The 23,733-nt window shown below is 34.9% G+C and overlaps 1 protein-coding gene and 1 non-coding gene across 4 annotated transcripts in view; both read left to right on the top strand.

Moving 5' to 3' along the window:
- Positions 1-23,733, top strand: part of PIK3CA (phosphatidylinositol-4,5-bisphosphate 3-kinase catalytic subunit alpha) — a 70,579-nt gene that overhangs the window by 16,115 nt on the left and 30,731 nt on the right. For all 3 annotated transcript variants that reach the window (XM_036444023.2, XM_045583700.1, XM_036444024.2), the window contains exons 2-5: positions 18,610-19,037; positions 19,569-19,778; positions 21,325-21,575; positions 23,408-23,653. In XM_036444023.2, coding sequence (XP_036299916.1) covers positions 18,686-19,037; positions 19,569-19,778; positions 21,325-21,575; positions 23,408-23,653 — 1,059 coding nt within the window. In that variant the 5' untranslated portion in view covers positions 18,610-18,685. The remainder of the gene's footprint in view (positions 1-18,609; positions 19,038-19,568; positions 19,779-21,324; positions 21,576-23,407; positions 23,654-23,733) is intronic.
- On the top strand, positions 5,924-6,028 carry LOC118725052. The gene has a single exon (XR_004989807.1). It is a non-coding gene; the product is annotated as a U6 spliceosomal RNA (small nuclear RNA).

Here is a 23,733-nt window from a genome sequence, read left to right on the forward strand (position 1 = left end):
CTATTTGGGTCCTTTGCCCATTTTTTTAAAAATATATTTTATTTATTTTTTACAGAGAGGAAGGGAGAGAGATAGAGAGCTGGAAACATCAATGAGAAAGAAACATCGACCAGCTGCCTCTTGCACACCCCCTACTGGGGATGTGCCCGCAACCAATGTACATGCCCTTGACCGGAATCGAACCTGGGACCTTTCAGTCCGCAGGCCGACGCTCTACCACTGAGCCAAACCGGCTTCGGCCCTTTGCCCATTTTTAATTGGATTGTCTTCCTTTTGTTAAGTTGTATGAGTTCCTTATATATTTTGGATATTAACCCTTTATCAGATGTACCTTTGCCAAATATGTTCTCCCATACATTCGGCTCCCTTTTCATTTTGTTGATAGTCTCTTTTGCTTTATATTTTGACTTAATCCCATTTGTTTATTTTCTCTTTAGTTTACTTTGTCCTAGGAAATGTATCCATAGACATATTTCTATGAGAGATGTCTGAAATTTTGCTACCTATGGTTTCTTCTAGGATTTTTATGGTATCCTAACTTACGTTTAAGTCTTTTATCCATTTTGAGTTTATTCTTGTGTATGGTGTAAGTTTCCATTTTTTTGCATATATCTGTCCAATTTTCCCAACACCATTTGTTGAAGAGACTGTCTTGACTTCATTTGTTAAGTATTAATTGAGGCTAATGGCTTGGGTCAATTTCTAGGTTCTCTGTTCTGTTCCATTGATCTATATGCCTATTCTTGTGCCAGTATTAAACTGGTTTGATTATGGTGGCTTTGTAGTATACCTTGATATCTAGTATTGTGATTCCTCCAGCTTTGTTTTTCTTTCTCAAAATTACTTCAGGGTCTTTTTTGGTTTCATATAAATTTTTGGTGTATTTGTTCTAGGTCTGTGAAATATGCTCTTGGTATTTTAATAGGGATTGCATTGAATCTGTAGATTATCTTGGATAGTATGGACATTTTAATGACATTGATTCTACCAATCCATGAACACAGAATATTCTTCCGCTGAGGAACATTGAGAAATAGACTTAAATAAGTGAAAATGCATACTTGAATAGGAAGACTATATATCTTGTGAAAATGTCAGTTCTCCCTAAATTACTATATATCAAAGGTTCTCAATCAAAATGCCACCAAGTTTTGCTTTGATTTTTCTTGAACTTAACAAAATTATTCTGAAGTTAACCTAGTATTATAAACCAAGTTTTAATGAGAAAGAAAGGCATTTGGGCTAAATTTAAAGGATAGGCATGGTGGAAATAGCAACAAATGGAAATAGATGTAAAAGAAAATCATAGACCCTACTTACAAATGCAAAAAAGAAGATTGATCCAATAAGGTTAGAGCTTGGAGGGAGCTGGGGGGTGGGGAGAGAGGAAGAGGAGAGAGTAGTTGTGGTGAGGCTCTGAGTTTTAGCCATATGTAATGTGTAGATACTAAAGTTTCCCTATCATTTTAATTGGGTAGCAGTGTGATTAGGTATGTAGTGACTGTGGGTAATGAATCAGAGTGGGAATCCTCTAATGACACTGGTTAATGAATTGGGGAAGGGAGAAAGTGAATAATATGTGCTTCCAGGTCTTTTTTGTCTTACTGCATACTGCCCACTTTATCATCCTGCCCTTCTCACTGTACCTATCAGAAATCCTTTTCATTTATTGTGTGACTCCCTTACACACACACACACACACACACACACACACACACACACAATGTCTCCTGTATTACTACATACTGCCTTATAGGTTGGTTAATAAAGTTTGGAACTCTGTCCTTTTCACATTTATTTATGTACTATACATATATGAATGATATTTCCCCCTCTCTTTTTCATTACACATGCCTTCTCTTTAATTGTCAGTGTTTATAGATAGCAATTGCTTAATGAATGCTTGTAGAATTAGAGACAGGTCAGTATTACCCATAAGAACTATTTAGGGTTTACATATGATAGAGAAGATAGCTAACAAGAAAAAAAAAAAGTGATGGATTTGAGGACGATTTAATGGGTGGAAATGACATCATGCACGAGGAATGATAACTCTAAAGATTCTAACTTTGGAGTTTGAGAGAGCAATGATGTCATGAAAAATGCCCACATTTGAGTAATTAACAGATTAAGAGATACAAACAAAAGAATAAAGGAAGCCAGAATAATTATCATAGAAAGATTATTTTGACTTTTATTGGGGAGTTTCGGGGGGGGGGGTGTCTTTAATTACATCATTTATAGCATCAATAGGTTCTTTGTAACTTTGACCTTTTAATAAAATGTTCTTTTATTTTTGTTGATTTTAGAGAGGATGGGAGAAGGAGAGAAGGATAGAAACAATAATGATGAGAGAGAATCGTTGATTGGCTTCCTCCTGCACACCCACTACTGGGGATCAAGCCGGCAACCCAAGCATGTGCCTTGACTAGGAATCAAATCATGACCTCCTGGTTCATACATTGACACTCAACTATTGAGCCACACTGGCCGAGCATTAAGGAAAATATTTTAAGATAATATATAAAATATGGACCTGAAAACTTTTCAACATTAAATAATTTGGATATAAATATCACTTTTTAGAATGTTTTCTATGTTTATTTCAATGACTTTGTAATAGATGCTGAGTCAAATAGAGGAGGAAAAGTTAGAGTGAGTGAGTGTGTGTGTGTGTGTGTGTGTGTGTGTGTGTGTGTTGTGTGGCAGTGGGGCATATATTTTATCCTGGGAAAATGACAAGCTGACAGGACAGAAAAACTAAGGACCAGGACTGAAAATGGCTAGACTAAAGGTTTTTTTTTTTTCTGTCACCACACACCAGATATACAGAGTAGTAAAAGCAGACAGATGGACAGTTATGCTAATTTTGGAGTGTTCACATAGAGAAAAGAAACATTCTGTTCCTTTTATTCAGAAAAGGAATTTCTAGTCTAAATTACTGGTTTCAGTAACATTTCATATTCTGATCAAAGAAATATTTTTTTAACCCTGGAGATAATGACTCATGCTTTTCTCAGAATTTTGCTTTTGTGGAAACTAAAGTGCAGTCATAAATACAGCACTGTTATTTGTATCTTAGTGTTAGTGATACTGCTGTGAGTAGACTACTGATGGGTGAGAACATTAGTATTGTAAAACCCATTTTAACAAAGGAACCAAGCACAGGTTTTAATTAGTCAATTTCTAGAGATGTGAACGTAGGTTTTTTAAACTAATAAGCAAATTATAATGATTTTTGTCAATTATGCTATAAAAATAGAATCCATACTTTCATCTTAAAAAAACAACAACTTTGTCGTTTTTGAGGGCCTTTGACAGAAGGTAAATTTCTGATTTCTAATAATGACAGTGAAAATATTATAAATAAATTTTCCTGTCTCTTCTTTTTGCCCCTCACAATTGGTATGAGAGTATCAAATTATAATCACATTAGACCATAAATAATTATCAAGTAGAGATTATTAGTATTAACTAGATGAAGTTAAAAGCGTATGTTCCAGTTTCAACCTAATCTTTCAACTTAAGAACTAAGCTTTGGGTGTACTCTTTATGTATCATAATAGATGTTCTCACTCTGAGTTTTCATCACATCAAAATTCTCCATCATGTGTCCATCGCTGCAATAGCCATTATAGGGCGACACACACAAAAGTGTCTGTTGATGGCTCCTACAGTTCTCCAACCTTGGGACTTTCCCTTATCTCTTTACTTCACCCTTTGTAGTCATGCCCCTTCCTGGGGTACCACTTATGAATCATAATGTGTGGGGCACTTGTTGGAATAATAATGGGGTAATGACATATTAACTAATTTAAAAGTTTTTATTAGTTGATACATTTTTAAGGAAGCACTTTAACTTACTGCAGTATTATAAGGTAATTTATTATTTAACTGTATGCCTTAGGTGATGATCAATTGATAACATATTGAGCATCAACGAATGAACATGTTAATATTGTACTTGCTGATCATTTATGTTGCTGTTTTTACACAGTAATACCCATTTCAGTTTGTCATTCTTATTACTCTCATTTTAAGCTATGGTAACTATAATTTCTCAAATACTTGGTACATTGTACTACATCAAATATAAGTGAACAATGAATATTTAAAAGGGCAAAGTAAAGACCATCTCAAAATCTTCTCTCCCATTGTTCAATACATTCTGAATTACCTTGCCCATATTGTAATAGCTAAAAAAAAAAAAAAAAAAAAAAAAAAAAAAAAATTGTATTTTTTAAAATATCTGTGACTTGCTTAGCGGTGTGGTTCAGTTGGTTGAGCATTGTCCCATGCACCAAGAGGTCACAGGTTCAATTTCCCAGTCAAGGTATGTGGTTGGGTTGCCAGCTCAATTCCCAGCAGAGGGCATGCAGAAAGCTGCTGATTGACACTTGTTTCTTATCGATGTTTCTATCTTTCTCTCTCCCTTCCTCTCTCTCTAAAATCAATAAAAAAATATATCTGTGACTCTACGTTGTTGTCAGTCATTCATAGGACTACTCCTCACATTATAGGTGGGTGACAGTTGTACTGAAATTAAGCTACCCTCTATCTGATTGCTGTATTATTCAAATTTTGCTTTAGTAAAGTAGCCCTTTTATTAGAGATCAAATACTGAAGAATGATAAATCACTATTGAAGTTGGTCAATAATTGCTCATAGAAGGTTTTTTCACTATTATTAGTGTAATATTAAAATACTAGAGGCCCAGTGCATGAAATTCATACACTCTGCCTGCCTTGTGCCCTCTCACAGTTGCACATCCCTCGGGGGATGTCCGACTGATGGCTTAGTGGGCCTAAGCCATCAGTCGGACATCCTTAAGCAAAGTTTTAAAATCAAGTTTCTACTAATTTCATGTCTTTCATCCAATGTTGTATCATCCCTCTGGAAATGTATTGTTACCTATGGATATACTTGGGTAGTGTTCACTGAACAAATGGCATAATTTAATCTAAAAAATTGGAACATTTGCAAGTAGCTCTTTATGTATTTATCTGCTTAAGTTAAGTAAAACTGGGGCATACTTGCTTTAACCAATAAATTTGGCATGTGAAATGGGCAGATTAAGAATAGATATTAAGCCTGGCTGGTGTGGCTCAGGAGATGAAGCAGAAAGTCACAGTTCAGTTCCCAATGAGAGCACATGCCAGGGTTGCAGGCTCAATTCCCAATGACAGTTGTGCTGGAGGCTGCAGACCAGTGATTCTCTCTTACCATTGATGTTTCTCTCTCTTTCCCTTTTTCTCTAAAATCAATAAAATATATATTTTTTAAAAAAGAATAAACATTGTGACCAGTTTGAGTGAAAATTCATTAAATAAAATGTTAATGCACTATACATTCTTTTATTCATGTCTATTTATAAGCATGCCAATACTTTATCAATAGGTATGGTATAAGACAGTGGTCAGCAAACTGCGGCTCACGGGCCACATGCGGCTCTTTAGCCCCTTGAGTTTTTAGCAAAGGCCAATTAGGAGTACCCTAATTAAATTAATAACAATGTACCAACCTATATAGTTGCTAAGTTTAAAAAAGAAATTTCAATCGTTGTACTGTTGATATTTGGCTCTGTTGACTAATGAGTTTGCCAGTCACTGGTATAAGAGAAACACTAAGAAAAGAAATGAGATTAAACACAAAGGTTGAGATTGTGATTTGGGGTCAAAAGGGATAAAAGCATAGGTTGATAAATAACTTAGACAAAAATGTCAGGGACCTAAGTATTGGTATGATAACCAATGATACTCAGTACATCTCAAGGTAGATTTTTGCAATCTAAATACCTTGTAAACTAAAATATGTTTCCATGACACTTGTAGTCCACTTATGCATAATTATGTAATGTAGCCTTGATATGAATGAAACTAAAAGCAAGGTCCTTCTAGTGTTTTTGGTTAAGTAAATTGGATAGTATCCGTTTCCACAGAATATACTACTAAAATTAGAATGACAACAGAAGACTAGCATAGCCCTGGGTAAGGTTGATACACACATTCAAGAAATACTCCATATTTTTAAACTAATGGTATTTTATTTGGTTCACTTAGTAGCAGACTGTTTTCCTGATTCAAAGCAAATTGATGGAGTCCATTTACATTTCCTCTTCTGCCTGCCAGAATTGGCAGAATCCCCACTGTAATCACTGCAGCACAGTCTAGATCTTGTCATTTCATTTTGAAAATGTTACCCTTGCCACAGCCAGTTACAGCAATGATATGTGAATATCTTCTTTGTTCATTGTTTGTGCATGGCAGTGCGCAGTCATAGGCACAGACACCATAGCTGCAGTTTTATGACACGAGGCCTCGGAAATAGGAAAATCTGTTGAAGACCAGAGACTGTGATGGAGCTTTATGATTGGTCTTTGATTCTCTCTTCCAGATTAATTTGGCCTTCTGGTAGATAGCACAGATGTGTTAAGGCTGGGATGCTGAGTTGGTCAAAAGTGAAAATAATACTCCAAAACAGAGAGACCTATGAAATATATCTGGATGCAATTAAGTGAATGTATTGTGTCTACTAGTAGCCCCAAAGTTGCTAGCTCCATTTTTATTGGACTAGACTGAAAACTTACTGTTTTGGCATTTTGGATTTTGTTTATTTATTTGTTTCTCTGTGGACACAAATTGCCTTCTCTGTGCAAGGAAATAGAGTGATAGTTTCTACTGAGGAACCTGTAGCTGACCCATGTTGTACTTTGCTTATAATGGTGGCATAGGGTTGGTATGCAAGACTTATCCTTTTGCCGTTGTCAAAAAAGACTGTAACGTTTATCTATGTGTGTGTGTGTGTGTCGGGGGGGGGGGGGGGGGGAGGGCACAGACAAATTTTAATGTATCTGGACCCTGGAGGGGTACCATCAGAAGGACTAGAATTTGGCTAGAAGTCTCAATAATGACTAAATTGTTTTCATCCCATGACATAAGGAAATAAGGTAGCTATTCATTTTTGATGAAGAGAGAAAAAGGCAAAGGGAACAATGTGAAGCAGCTGTTTTCCACAAGTGCATGCACCCTCACCCATAGTAGCAGGAAGACTTGAAAGAAGGTTATTGAAGTATTCAAAACCCGGAGAAAAGAAGCAAAAGAGGAAAGGCCACTTGATAAACTTCATTGAGAGGAGTTCTCATTCTTATGGATAGCTTATGGAAACATCTTACCTTAAGTTTGCTTATTACAAGGTCTTTAAAAGAATCAAGTCAATGCCGAAACCAGTTTGGCTCAGTGGATAGAGCATCAGCCTACGACTGAAAGGTCCCAGGTTTGATTTCAGTCAAGAGCATGTACCTTGGTTGTGGGCACATTCCCAGTAGGGGGCGTGCAAGAGGCAGCTGATCAGTGACTCATCAATGTTTCTAATTCTATCTCGCTTCCTCTCTGTAAAAAATCAATAAAATATATTAAAAAAATAAAAGAATCAAGTCAAGTAAGATGGAAGGTATATTGCTGGTATTACTTTTTTGTAGATGTTAATAATTTAATTGAAATGTTGAATTTCTATATTCTTAAACTCTTCATGAGTTTATCCAGTCAGACCCTAGATGATATACTCTTTTGTCTCTTCTTTTTCTTTAGATAACCAGCATCTGGGAAATAACTGTTTTACAAGTAAGCCAAGCCCAGGATGGTGTTAGCTTCACTAGGGCAAGAAAGAGTGAAGTTAATTTTGGCGAAGCCTCCAGACTTTTGAAAGAAAAAGGGAGGAGAGTTAGTTTTAATACTGACTTTAAGCTGAAAAGTAGAGCCTTTTATACTTTTTTCTTAAGTGAATCCATCAATCAAGAAAAGAACAATGTGTGGATGGCAACATTTGTGTAATTCCAAGTAATAAATTGATTTTATTCCTGAAGTATGTGGGGCATGGGTCTCATTTGTAAAGGGGAATTACATAGAACTATGTGCCCCAATTTTTTATTATCATCAGTAGTAAGTTTGGTTCTAAACTTTTACTTTTAAAGAGTTGAGCTTTCATTTCTCTTTATCTTCCTTTGGAGCTAAAATTTTTGCTTAGCAGGAAATTGGAGTAGTATTTCCAGAACCCTCTTCATATTTTCCATTTTCTTTATAGTAGGCTGTCTTGTTTTGCTGGGCTGATATTTTCATTGACCTCATTGGTTAAACTTTCATGGAGGCAATCAATAGCATAAATAGGCTTCTGTTTTCATTGTCTCGTTTCTCTGTTTACGTAAAAGAAATTACTTTGTAATTATTTTATAAGCAAAGTACCTTTTTTCTCATTAAAATTCATAGTGTACCTAAAAGCTAATATTACTTATTAATCTGCAACTTATCACTAGCTCTTATATTTGTTTACCACTTTTGATTCTGCTACTCATACTGGATTCTGTTAATCCACCTTAATAAAGTCCTATTCACATTTATTATTTATTTATTTATTTATTTATTTATTTATTTATTTTAAATATATTTTATTGATTTTTTTACAGAGAGGAAGGGAGAGAGATAGAGAGCTAGAAACGTCGATGAGAGAGAAACGTCGACCAGTTGCCTCTTGCACACCCCCTACCGGGGATGTGCCCGCAACCAAGGTACATGCCCTTGACCGGAATCGAACCCTTGACCTTTCAGTCCGCAGACCGACGCTCTACCACTGAGCCAAACCAGTTTCAGCCCTATTCACATTTATTGATAGTTAAAAGTCTACATTGGTATAGACATCACTGGCCTAAACTTTGTCATTATTTTTAAAAATCTATTAGCACAGACTCTTTCTAAACCCATTCATGGACCTGGTATTAGGGGACTCTTGTCTTAAATAATTTATTAAATTTCTGAAATGTATTTTCATAACACCTTTCATTGCACTATGAACTTAATAGTGAGAATGAATTGCATCTCCTACTAAAGGATTTGAATTTTCTACATATTGGGCATGAAAACGACCTTCTACCCTGAAGTTTTTAAGGTCTCTCTTAATTACTAAAAAGAATGAATTAAAGCTGTTTTCTCATGGTTAGCTTGTAAAGGTCAGTGAAGGACAGCACTTTGAAAGAAATGGATAATACTCATCCTTCAGAGCTAGTGTATATTACAGCTGTCCCTTTGGACTCACTCCAACAACAGTTCAGTGACCCTTAGAGGAAGAGAATTTTTAGAGGCTCTAACTGGGACTCAGGAAAATTATACTGAAAGACACTGGCTTCCCATGCATATCTACTGTAGTGAAAAAAATCATGCTTCTTATCCCTCAGGTGCAATTAATCTCTCAATGCTTTTGATTATCTTTTACAAGGTATCTTCATCCACTCTTTCTTGCTGTTACTATTGCTAGTTTGTTCAGACCCTTGCTACCTTTTCCCTGAGATAATTTCAACAATTTAGTTTTCCTACTTATTCCTCTATACTCCAGAACTATGTTGACTGACCTAGAACAAGACCTATCCTGGAAAAGTTCACAGTCTAGCAGGAAGTCAAACATGGATGTAGATAATTTCAATAAGAATGTATTAAGGTATAATCATAGAAATACATGTAAGAGGCTGAGTAACATTTTTTAAAGAGAATACTTAACTCTGGAAACATTTAAATAACTTTTAAGGAAAGTAGTCAGACCATAGAATTATTAATCCAGATTTTAATCATGTTATTTCTGTAGCAAGTGTGGAGGCAAGTTCGTTTTCTTATTCTAAATTAAACTAAAGTTTTATTTGGTAATTAAAAAACAAACAAACAGGAAATCTTATTTTCTGGTTAATGAACAAATAAAGAGATACAACTGAGTTAGCCACAAAACCACATGTTAATGTTTTCCTGTTGACCTGAGAATGAGGGTGGAAATATCTTGTCAACATATGTCTAAATATACACATTTATAAATGTATCCATTAAATCAGATGTAAGTATTTGCAAAACCTTTGGTCATTCAATAAACATTTATGCAGCTTCTATATTTATACAACATAGATATCTAGAAAATATAAGCTGCTTATTTTAGCAAATTGTGGCTGTTTGAGATGATTAAGCTGCCAATGGAGTCAGTATAGGTATCCCCTAAATTTGCAAGTGTACACTTCAATATAGCTTTCTTATATTTTTTTTATTTTTATGATGCACATACAATATTGATATTTAAATATAAATAACTATTTGAAACATACTACACTTCTGAAATTAAAACCAGAATTTAAAATATCTGAAATATACTTTATGTATATTTTTAATTACATTTTTGGGGACAACATTAATTAATAGGATTATCTAAGTTTCAAGTGTACAATTCTATATATTGTACATATATTCTATATATTATGTATATACTAGAGGCCATGCACCTGTGGGGTCCCTTGGCCTGGCCTGCACCCTCTTGCAATCCAGGACACTTCAGAGGATATCAGAGAGCCTGTTTCAGCCTGATCCCCACAGGCCAGACTGAGGGACCCCACTAGTGCACAAATCTGTACACTGAGCTACTGGCAAACTACTGGCACACAGATTCGTGGGCAGGGCTACTAGTATTTTAATATTGCTATTCGCCCTTTCTCTATAATATAAGTGTCAACCAAATTCATGATCAATAATGACAGATGAAAATACACGTGTGTGATTGGCGCCAGTGAGACCTTTATATGTATTACGCATGCACAAGTCAACTTAGCCTTTTATCCTATATAATAAAAACCTAATATGCTAAGCATCTGACTGTTCATTTGTCCATTCTCTATCATACACAGTGACCACCAGGGGACAGACGCTCTACCGGTAGGTTAGCTTGCTGCTGGGGTCTGGCCCATTGGGACAGGGCAAGATAGGCCGGACACGCCCTGTAGCCCTTCCTCAATTCCTTCCTGGCCCAAATTGGGACTGAGCAAGATGGGCTGGACACACCCTGGAGCCTTCCCATGGTCCCTCCTCAGCCAGCCAACATCCCGTGGTCCCTCCCCAGCTGACCGGCCCCAATCGGGACTGGGCAAGATAGCCCCGAGCAGCCCCTATCAGGACTGGGCAAAACAGGCTGGACACATACTGGAGCCCTCCCGGGGTCCCTCACGGATATTGACTCTAGAGTATTGTATTAGAGTTTTCTTGATGCATTTTGAGATCAATTTAAGCAAAAGAACACATCTAATGAAGACAAAGAAGATGGTGATAAACTATCTCACTTTCGTTATAGTGAAAGGAATTGGGGGAAAAGAGACCTAGGGAACATTCTTATCACTGTCAAGTATGTGAAAAGATAGAGAAGGCAAACAGAACTGATTAAATGAAGTTTAGGAATAGCAGTCTTTAGGAATAACTTTAGAAGTACTCCACAAAAATGTTTATATCAAGTAATGAGCTCCCAACAGTGGAAAATATCCAACTAAGTGGCTTCTGAGAAACTTTCTACAATATTTCAAGATTTCTAATTTCACTGGCTAAAATTAATGCTTTGTTTATTTGTTTTACCCCTAAAAGACTTAGGTTGCAAGTGTAGGATTGTAGTTGCAAAGGTAGGGTTGGGGATAACTTATTAGTTGTTGTGCATTTGGAAATTCTCCCATTTATATCAGGTATTTCTAATATACTAATAAAAAGTCAGCAGACTTTTTTTATAATGGACTATAGTAAATGTTTTAGGCTTTGCAGGCTGCATGGGCTCTTTAGCACTTGCTGAACTCTATTGTTATAGTGCAAAAGCATCATTGACAATATGTAACACAGTTTATTGGCTGTGTCCCAATTACATTTTATTTCAAAAGCAGGTGGTAAGCTGGATTTGCACTGGGGCCATAATTTGAAAGCCCTTGCTTTAAATGAAATATGGAAATACCATTCTAAGAAAGACAGAGTTAATAAAACAAATTGTCTTACTGGACTAAAAGAGTACACATCAAATGTTCAAAATTTAAATTGCCCAGTGCATTAACAGTCAAATGACAGTGGAGAGTCAGAGACAATTTTCTGCTGTTCATTTCTGCTCTTATTTTGTACTTAAAGGTATCTTTACTCCTGCTGAGTGAAACCATCTACTCCACTTGGACTGCTAATATACACCCAGCCTTTACCAAGAAAAAAAATGCAGCTTCAGGCCTCATAAGAACCAAGAGACTTTCAGTGCCTCCTGCCCAAACAGTAATTTTAATATCAGAATAAAGAAGTAAACAGAAATATCTGATCAGCAAAGTATCTGTTAATACATTTTGTGCTCCTAAGCTTGCGCTGGAGCAGTTCTCATATCATCATGTGGTCTGCAGCCTTTTGTTTACAGACTGTTACAAAATGGTGGCCAAGTGTTGATGCTGTCTAGATATGAATAATAGCAAAGGAGGCAACATCACCAGGCCAGCTAGCCACAGCTGAGGATGACCATGGGATGACCAGTAGCTGCTATAAAATAAAGAATAGAAGCAATTTAAAAAATACCATCTCCAACCTGGATTTGTTGGTTTTAGAGCCAAAAAATACCCTCAGACCTTTAGATAACACTGAAGAACTTTGCTATATTGTGTTTTAGTATAGCACAGTAATTACTTTTATAATTAGGACTCCTCAAGAAAAGGGTAAATGATGACTTATATATACTCTTTTAAGAAAATAAGATTAGTTCTGGCCAGTTTTGCTCAGTGGTTATAGCATCAGACCAAAGGGTTGCAGGTTCCCTGCCCGTGTGTGGGAAGCAACCAGTCTTTCTCTCTCATCCCTTCCTCTACCTCCCCACCCCCATCCTCCTTCCCTTCCATCCTCTAAAAAACCAATGGAAAAAATATCCTCAGGTAGGGATATAAAAAAAGAAAATAGGATTGCCCCACTGAAATAACTTATCAGTAGATGTATAAAAATTTAGGATAAGCAAAACCAATTTATTTCCTGAGAGTTCTGAATAGTTGTGATTTGTCAGCATATGAACATTTAGCCCTGGCATTCTGAACTCAAAAGCCCCATTAAGTGTTCCTTACCTCTTAAAGTGTTTTATTTTTAGCAGATTCATTATTTTTGTGACCTCAAACCTCCAAAATGCAAATTTGTATATTAAATTTAATTTTCAAATAAGTTACTTTTCTTTGTAAATAGATTATGCGCTTGGGTTTGGATAATTCAACTTTTTCTATTAACATATAATTTTCTATAATGCAAAGGCCCTTTTACTTAAAATATATGCTCTGACTTACTAACTTTAAGGATTTTGCTCCAAATTCAGAGAATTGAGAAGATATTTTCATACCTTGGCTTAATTTATTTGATTATATCCTGTAGCTGAAAAGCAAAGTTTTAAAGAAATCTGAATTTTAAAATCATGAAAGTTTCATGTCATATTTTTGTTCAGAATACTTTTCAGGGACTTGCTTTTACTTAGGGTGAACTATGTAATACTCAAACTTCTTAAGGTGGACTCTTGTGTCCCCTGCCTACCTTTCACCCCACTTTCCTTTTCACATGCCTCCCCTATTACCATACACTCAGACTCAAGCAATAAAAAACAGCTTATATTGCTGGTAACTGGCTTTATTCTTTCATGATCTTTCATGATTTGCACGCATACTCATGTGGCAATCTAAACATCCTCTAGATCTCCCATGCTCCAGCCACCCCTTCTCTGCAAACTCTCTACTAATCTACAGTATTCTTCTTAAATTTTGCCTCTGATGCCTTTCCTAACCTCCTCAGGCAGAGATTTCTTGTGACTGTTCCCAAATTCATGTTCTGTCTTACAACAATTTCCCATTGTTAAAGGTGTTCTGTGTTTTATCTTCCCCAATAAACTGTGAGTCCCTCAACAACTGAAGGGAAAGCATCTTACCTACCATTGTTTTCATAGCGTATTTATCCAGGAGCCTAGCACAAGTAGACATTTCTCCAAAAACATGGGGTTGGTAGGGATGGAAAGCAAGGGATTCCTCACACCTCAGCCGTAGGTAACTGTACCATTTCCATAGAAATGTTAGGAGACTGGGGAACTAGAAGCAGCTGCAAAGTACCAGCATCTGAGCCACTCACTACTATTCCAAACTTGTCTGTGAGGCTTGCATTGCCAGTGGTCCCTTCAATTTTTAGCTTTTGAAATTGGCACAGCTTTGTGAACCTCCTTATTTATTTGCCTCCCTCGGTAAAAGAAACTGGACTCCTTCCTTTTCTCCATCCCTACCTGTTACCAGACCTGGATAATTCATAATAGCTTGAAAAGATACTATAGGAATGCTTTCCAGGTTTATTAATAGTAATAGTTAACACATTTATGGGGTGCTTACTAGGCAGATACCTTTGCTCACATGTTTTTCATACACCACCTTCTCTAATACTACAGTCTGATGAAGTGTACACCGTATTTTTTTATGTATGAGATACCCCCATGTAAAAGATGCTCCTCACTTTTCCAACCCAAAATTAAGAAATCAGTATTTTAAACATAAAGCAGAACACATTCTTATTTAGTCATTACCACAGGTAATGTTTACATACCAGTTTTGTGATATTATGCAGCATGTCACTTTATTCAGCCTCTGTTGCATCACTGCTCTCTTCTTCATCACTATTAGTTCCAGACATATCAATTTCTTCAACTTCTATTGTATCACTGCTGTCCTGAGTCTCTATCTGTGTATGTGAGATCATCCTCATAAACTGGTGGCATTTTCTGAAGTAACTTTATTCGTCTTCTCATGGCCAACCCTTCCCTTCTCAAGAAATTGAAGCACCGTTTGCCTTTCCTGTAAAATCAACAATATTCATTTCGCTTGCAAACATTCTTGCCTGACATTGAATAAGCTTGGTTGACACACGTAAGCCACTTTGGCACTGCTCCCTAATCCAGGTCTTAAGCCTCTGCTCCAAGTTTGCCCATTTTGCTGGTTTTCCTCTTAAGGCCTTCTTCTTTTTTAGCAGCTTAAGGAGTTGTAGTTCCTGTTTTCTCCACTGTCTGATCATACACTCAGTGGGAGGAAGTCATACTGTCTCTCTGCAGCTCTATTTCCATGCTCTTCTGCATAGCTGATTACATTTAGTTTGAATTTTGTAGAGTTAGACAATCACTTACTGGTATTTATATTTTTGTTTTTTGACATCTTTATGGGCTCAGAATGCTCTGGTCCCTGTTGCATCTACCCACTCTCCATCTTCAACTCCAATTATGGCATCAGCTAACATCAGTAATAATAAGGCTCGTGATTGGAGGAAGACTTTTTGACAAAGTATGGGCAGTTATGTATCTATACGGCTCCCTTCTCGGCTGACTTCTGTGTATAAGATGCCCCCTCAATTTTCAGTCTAACAATTTTAGAAAAAAATAGTGTCTTATACACAGAAAAATATGGTACTATTATCCCAATTTAACAAATGGGGTGTGGGGTGAGGGGGACACAGAATGAAGTTCAGTGAGATGAATTAAATTTTCAAGGCCACACAACTAATTAAGACAGCCAAAATTTGAGTCCAGTGTAACTTTAGAGCCCATTCTCTTATTCACCACACCACCCATGAGTTTTACCTGGCCATAACTGAAACCCAAATAACAGCATGTACTTTGAAATCACCTAGACATAAGTTCAAAATCTATATCTGGTGGTGAATAACTTCACTTCTCTGATCTTCGGTTTCCCTATAATGTAAAAATGGCAATCCCTGTCTTATAAAGGGTTGTTGCCTTCCTAAGTGTATTGTATTTCTACACTTCTGTTCATGTGAGCTCTGAGATAATGGTTTGTGCAGAATAAGGCCTGGAATAAGAAGACAGATAAACATGCTCTCTCTTCTGTGTAGTATGATCATAATATCAACCAGTGCCTGCCCTTCAGGATCTCCCAAGTGTTTTATGGTTATGATCGCATTTATTCTCTTATGAGAAGAGTGTATTTTGAGTATTTCATAGTTTTTAATTGCCCATAAATATACGATAGTATAATAAAGATTAGAATCAATAATCTGTTTACTATACTAAACTTCTCTTTTGCTAATTCTTAAGTAACATATTAAACTTTGGGGGTTGTTATTTATTCTATAAAATAATTGCCCTCAGGATTTCATAACATAGACCTGTTACTGCCATTCAACAAAGAAAACTATAAAACACAGCTGCTGTTTTGGTGTCGTTTGTGGTTTTGTTTTGTTTTGTTTTTATTTGAACTTTTTGTGCAGGCAGGTCATCATTTAAAAGTAGTCATGTCTTTTGGCATTATCCCTTGCATTCATTAAATTTCTTGTATGTTTTAAAAAGCTTAGCCTAGTCACTTCTAAAATTATACGCACAGATCCATCTGGGTTGTGTTTTTTTGTTTTTTTTACTAGTCAATGAATTTTCTTTGAAAAATATAAGAAATAGGAGATCTGTATTTTAAATCCTATAACTTTGGTGGATCTCCTATAAATTTAAAAAATATTTTTCATTGTTAAAATATAATTGTATATTTTTTTCATCTTTTTATTAAGGTATTATATGTGTACACATCTTACCATTGTGCCCCTCTCTCCCCCACTCCACTACATACCCTCAGCCCCCAGAGTTTTTCATCCATTGGTTATGCTTATATGCATACATACAAACTCCTTTGGTTGATCTCTTATCTCCCTAATTGTATATTCTTGGTTGTCTCCCAATTTTTATATTTTCAGAGGCAGGGTAAGGCTTGAAATGTCTTCTATTTCTACTCCTCACCTCTTTCATACGTTAAAACTCTGAAGCATACCATAAACACTTGTTTGCAACTTAGAACTGGTATAGCAGAAATGGCTGCCCAAAATAGGCCTGTTGCTCTCTCTAGCCACACTGAGGTGAAAGATGCATTGTGGGGAGCAAACCTAGATGCAGGGAAACCACTTAAGCCTTTGCAGTGTTCCAGACAAGAAATAGTAGTGGCCTGACCCAAGGTACTAAAAGTGTTAGTGAAGGAGTGTAGACAGATCAGGAGATAGAATTAACGGAAGTTGTTGATGGCTTAGATGTTGATAGGTATGACATAGAGGAGTCAGCGATAGATTTCTGGAATAGATGCAACATGCTCCTCACTTCTTACTGTGTTTGCTCGGTATCTGCATGTCCTTTAAAAATTCAGTTTATATGTTACCTCCTGTGAAAGCCTCCTTACCCCAACTTCCATTGAGTCAAGTGACAACTGTGAGCTTTTATAGCATTCTCCACAAGAGCATGTTTTTCTGTTTTGTATCTGTGAATTTAATTACCACAAAACTCAACATACACATAATCTTCCCACTCTTAACTTTGTCTTGTGAGAGGAAGGGATATGTGTCTTGCTCATCGTCACATTCCCAGCACCTAACATGGTTCTGGGGACCGCACCAATACATTTTTAGTGAATAAACCAAGTGTCATTTATAGCTATTGTCCCCAGTGCTTGTAGTAATCAAATATAGTAAGTTATCTGGACCTTTGATTCATTTCTCCAGTATTTATTTCTTTTTTATTTTCCTAATGTCTCTCACTTTGCCTTTTTTTTTATACCTTCGCAGTTTAGCTCACTGAATAAAATAGAAAAATAAATACAAACAAGAAATAAACTTGTGCTTTCTGGTTTTGACAGTATCTTCCAAAAGATCCCTTCAAGATTGTTGACATCTAAAAAATTAGGGCTTTAAATCATGTTAATAATTAATATTTCTTTAAATGTAACAAATGCTTGCCTTAGCTGGTTTGGCTCTGTGGATAGAGCATCAGCCTGCAGACTGAAGGGTCCTGGGTTTGACTCCGGTCAAGGACACATGCCTGGATTGAGGGCTTGATCCCCAGTGGGGGGTGTGGAGAAGGCAGCCAGTCAATGATTCTCTCTCATCATTGATGTTTCTATCTCTCTTTCCCTTCCTCTCTGAAATAAATAAAAACAAACAAATAAACAAACAAATAAATAAAATATTACAAGTGCTTAATAAGATTGGAACATTGTACTGATAAAGAAAGTCAGTGGGTCTCCCTTATGTGTAGATCATTTCAATTAGAGGTATTAGGACTAGGTTATTTGATAAAGTGGATGGATCATTATCAGTTGGTCACATCCCAAGGAAAATGCATTGATGGCACTTTATATTAGAGTGACCATATACCCAACATACTTAAAAACAGAATGGTCCAAGATATCACTTAAAAAGTAATCAGTACACAAAAGGAAATTACAAAGATTGATTTAAGAAAGAAGAAAAGATTAAGCTATATAATTTCTCATTACCACAGGGTAGAGGTTGGGGAGAAAGGTAAAAGATTTTACTTCTCTAAGCCTTTGCTTTATTCATCTGTAGAATGAGAGCAGTTGGCCTATGATAAAAGATCCTTCTGCTCAGTAAAATAGAAGAGAATGGTAAAGGTGATGGGTGATGAAAATTTTGGTTTCAATTACAACTTAATACATTCTTCCCATAGTCTCATTTCTGTCTGGATAAGACCTGATTGTTAAAAATTCATTCATATGAAATGTTTTTTATTGAACGACTTTACTAAATATAATGAAAAACAAGTGATTTTTTTTCTAATTTCTGCTTTGCAATCAATTCTATCAGCCTAATTTGGAGCAACAGTCTCCATCAAAATATTTAAGATGAATTATTATTACTTATCCTAATTAATTCAAAATATGGAAAATGAGTTTTTACACTTAATAATGCCATAAATCTGTTCTATAGTTGTTTCTCTTTTAACATCTGTTTTCTTTCTTTGGTTTAGATTTCTGCTTTGGGACAGCCACACATCTAATTCCTTAAAATAGTTTTATATGTAAAACTTGTAAAGGCTCAGAACAATGCCTCCAAGACCATCATCAGGTGAACTGTGGGGCATCCACTTGATGCCCCCAAGAATCCTAGTAGAATGTTTACTACCAAATGGAATGATAGTGACTTTAGAATGCCTCCGTGAGGCTACATTAGTAACTATAAAACATGAACTATTTAAAGAAGCAAGAAAGTACCCTCTCCATCAACTTCTTCAAGATGAATCTTCTTACATTTTCGTAAGTGTTACCCAAGAAGCAGAAAGGGAAGAATTTTTTGATGAAACAAGACGGCTATGTGACCTTCGGCTTTTTCAACCCTTTTTAAAAGTAATTGAGCCAGTAGGCAACCGTGAAGAAAAGATCCTCAATCGAGAAATTGGTATGAGAAAATTTTTGACTAAATGTCATTGTCATCCTATTCTAATAATGCAAATAACTGTGCAACTTTATTTTTTCTTCACTGAAATATTTGTTTGAACCAGTTAATTACCTTTGTAATCTTAAATAAATTTTTAAATAAGAATCATTGCAAATCTAAAGTATTTTTTGACTATTGGACTAAGAACTACTTTTAACACCTTGGTATTTTTTATAAAGTTTTCTTTAAGAAGTATGATTTGTATGGTTGACTTAGATTTGTTATAGCCCAGTTTTGTTTTATTATTCTCTAAAAAATAATTGATATGGATAATGTTTGCTACCTTTGCTCCAAGTTGCTAAATATAATGTTTATTAGAAGTATTTGAGTCCTTGTCAACTCTTACTGTATGTGTTCATCCAAAATTTTAAACCCAGAGAAACGTCTTTATTCTAGTGTGATCTTCCAAATCTACCAAGTTTTCTATTTATAAGAAACATGTTTATACTGTGTATTAATGGAATATTACTTTCTTTCTATAAATTTTTTAAGGCTTTGCTATCGGCATGCCAGTGTGTGAATTTGACATGGTTAAAGATCCAGAAGTACAGGACTTCCGAAGAAATATTCTGAATGTTTGTAAAGAAGCTGTGGATCTTAGGGATCTTAATTCACCTCACAGTAGAGCAATGTATGTTTATCCTCCAAATGTAGAATCTTCACCAGAATTGCCAAAACACATTTATAATAAATTAGATAAAGGTAAGAAAATTTGCAGTCTACCATAATTGGTTACTGTAGTGAAAACTTCTATTGTGTTTATATTTTTAAAATATTTTTTATTTCAGATGATAAGCTTCTTGAAATCAGATACTGCTTATACTGACAAGATATAGTTGAGTGCCAAGTACACAACTTGTATACAAATAAATACTTATTAATTGAACGAATTGTGTGCATATGGTGCTGAGCCTTTGGTGAATTGTTTATTCAAAATAAAACTAAAGAAGTTTGAGTTTGACATTCCTTGCTATAGAAGTATAGCTGATTATCATTTACATGTAAAAACAAGTATAAAAAGACACACATTTTATGCAGTTTTAGGAAAACTTTACATCGTCTTGATACATATCATATATTAAAAAAATAAATTTCTTAATGTTAGATTTAATAAATCTGATCATAATGAGGTTGACTTTTGACTTTTGATTTTAATATATTGATTTCTAGATTTAAATAAGCATGAAAAAGATAAACTATATTGTGTGGGGGGTTTTTTAAATGAAAATATATCAGATATATTTCTGTATTTTTCAATATAAGAAAGTGAAGTTTGTTTATTTTTAATCCTCACCTGCGAACATGCTTATTGATTTTAGAGAGAGGAGCAGGTGTTGAGGTTGGAGAGAGAAACATCTGTCAGCTGCCTTCCAATACATACTCTGAAAGGGAATTGAAGCCCAACCTTTTGGTGTATGGGAGAATTCTCCAACCAACTGAGCCACACTGGCCAGGGTCAAAGTGAAGTTTTTAATTCGAAGTTATAGAATAGGTTAACTCTCACACACTAATAAATATAAAGTTCTATTAGTAAAATAAGTTTCAACATCTTATTACTATTTCACCCATATTATTCAAAGTAGTTTAATGCAATATAACATAACATTTTATTTGAAATTCTTTTCTACTCCAGCATACTTTTTAAAATGGAGCAAGCACTCTTTTATTTTTAACCAGTCTTTATGAAAAATTTTCAACATATAAGATAGTTGTAAGAATTGTACTATGAATACCCAGGCGATTCTGACAGTTTTAATCTTTCTAGTTTATCATCTTTTTTTTTTTAAAGTCCTCTGCCTTAATTGATCTTGAAAGAAAGAAGAAAAAAAAGAAAATCCATCTTATTTTCCCTCCTCCCCCATTTTTTCTCTCATAATGATTTATCATCTTTCTTTAAGTCTCCATGATTCTTTCCCATAGTTACCAAAAAACCCTCTCACTTCCATCATGAGGCACTCTTCACAGAAATTGTATCTATGAAGTATACCAAGCAGTTTTGAATGGAATTATATTGGTCTCAGGTACTTAGGACCCACCAGTCAGTTTTGCATGCTTGCCATAAAACATGAGATTTGGACATAGCCTGGCAGCCCTATTAGATTTGAAGATTTACCTGCATTTAACTAGTTAGATTATAAGTCATTTGTGATCATGGTTACAAGAATGGTAGTGCACGCTTTTTGAAGTTTGTCTCTTGAAAAATGAAATGTATATGATGATTACATCTAATAATGTTTTCCTCTTATAGGGCAAATAATAGTGGTGATTTGGGTAATAGTTTCTCCAAATAATGACAAGCAAAAGTATACTCTGAAAATCAACCATGATTATGTGCCAGAACAAGTAATTGCTGAAGCAATCAGGAAAAAAACTCGAAGTATGTTGCTATCATCTGAACAACTAAAACTTTGTGTTCTAGAATATCAGGGCAAATATATTTTAAAAGTTTGTGGATGTGATGAATACTTCCTAGAAAAATATCCTCTGAGTCAATATAAGGTTAGTAACAAGTTTCAAAAATATCAATTTTAAATTTAAAAAGTAATCACATTGGGGACTAGTGTCTGCATTTTTAGAATATACTTTTTGAGAAATAAATAATATTAAGTAATATTCACAAGTTTATTTTTATATAATAAATTATTTAATTTGAGAGGTTGATGATAAATTAAATTTGAAATAACAGATGCTATTCTTTAAATTTTATGTAATAATATTTGGGGATCTGATTATATATGTGGATAAGCTGATTAACGGTTTTGCAATTGTAACAATAGTTGTATCATTATTCAGATACAAACATTTGATTTGGTGACTGTTTAATTGTGCTTTAAGGTAAGTACAATGTTTCAGGTATTCTGCATGCAAAAAATGCATCATATGCTTTTCTAGACAGCTCCATTTCTCTAGTGGAAATACTTTTATTAGCCAGTAAGAATTTTAAATAACATGAAGCTTGCACAGAAGGCTTTTCATGTGTCTTTTTTCTTTCTTCTTTTTTGTTTTTTAAAGGGGTTTATTATATTCATTTGAATATGCAAGAAAGCAATAACATAAATCTCCCCTTGTCAAAAAAAGACAAATAAATATAAAAACATTAGCAGTTACACTAACCCCGAAATATGGGGTATTTTATCTCCTTCCAAACAATGGCACTAGCAGTAATTAAACATTTCAAAAAAAAAATCTATGACTTGTTAGTTCTGTTAAGATATACTATTAGCTGAAACCGGTTTGGCTCAGTGGTAGAGTGTCGGTCTGCAGACTGAAAGGTCCCAGGTTCGATTCCGGTCAAGGGCATGTACATTGGTTGCAGGCATGTCCCCGGTGGGGTGTGTGCAAGAGGCAGCTGGTCGATGTTTCTCTCTCATCGATGTTTCCAGCTCTCTTATCTCTCTCCCTTCCTCTCTGTGAAAAAATCAATAAAATATATTAAAAAAAAAAAAGAGTGAGTGTATTTACTATATAAAAAAAGATATACTATTAATATTACCCTACTCTCTATTCTGTTTATTTAATAAATATTTATAAGAAGCAACTATACTTGTACCAAGTGTATGCTAAGTACTGATTTACAATATCAAGCAAGACATGTTTCTGGCGTTCAGATTGCTTATAGTCTAATGGATTATGGGTAAGAAAATAGGCTATTATAATATGTACACAGTAGCATCTCTATTTGAAATTTCTATCCTAATTATCACTTCCTGGATCAAACAATGTGTTTTAATATATTTTTAAATGCACCCTATATTTTTATCAGTCTCTTCTTTGTTTTGTTTTGTACATTTTAGCAAAACAAATGTTTCTCAAGAAATGTTGCAACAAAAGAGCAAGGGGCAGCAACCCTTGGATTGGACATCGATATGACTTAATAGATAGAATGATAGAAGCTTACTAAATGATTTTGCTTTTCCTTTAACAAGTATAGTGTTTTCATAATGAGTATCCTCTGATCCTTGTTTGTAATTTTTTTTCTTACATTTAAGGGTAGAACTAAAGTGTCAAAAACTGACCTCTTTTGTTTTTTAATAATTTATATTCCAATAATTTATATATTTCAATAATATAATTTATATTCCAATAGGTGCTTGCTTCATTGATTTTGTGCTGTAATGTAACTCCCAGATATGTATTTCAAATGTTAAATGTAGCAACTGCTAAGAAATGTGATATATAATATTTGATTTCATTATCACCTTTGCAGATTAGTATTTCTTAGTATAATTCTTATTATTTATTAGTATAATTCTCTCATAATACTCTTACATGTTGCTTTTAAAATGCAAAACCTTATTTTAAAAAATGGCTTCTCCCCATCTCTTTTACAGTATATAAGAAGCTGTATAATGCTTGGGAGGATGCCCAATTTGATGCTGATGGCTAAGGAAAGCCTTTACTCGCAACTGCCAATGGACTGTTTTACAATGCCGTCTTATTCTAGACGCATCTCCACAGCTACACCATATATGAATGGAGAAACTTCTACAAAATCCCTTTGGGGAATAAATAGTGCACTAAGAATAAAAATTCTTTGTGCAACCTATGTAAATGTAAATATTCGAGACATTGACAAGGTAATGTCATGTTGATGCTTATTATTTTATATAAATTACTAGAGGCCCAGTGCACAAAGATTCATGCAAGAACGGGCCTT

Source organism: Pipistrellus kuhlii, unplaced genomic scaffold (genome assembly GCF_014108245.1).
Source record: "Pipistrellus kuhlii isolate mPipKuh1 unplaced genomic scaffold, mPipKuh1.p scaffold_m20_p_2, whole genome shotgun sequence".
In the NCBI taxonomy this organism is placed as follows: domain Eukaryota; kingdom Metazoa; phylum Chordata; class Mammalia; order Chiroptera; family Vespertilionidae; genus Pipistrellus; species Pipistrellus kuhlii.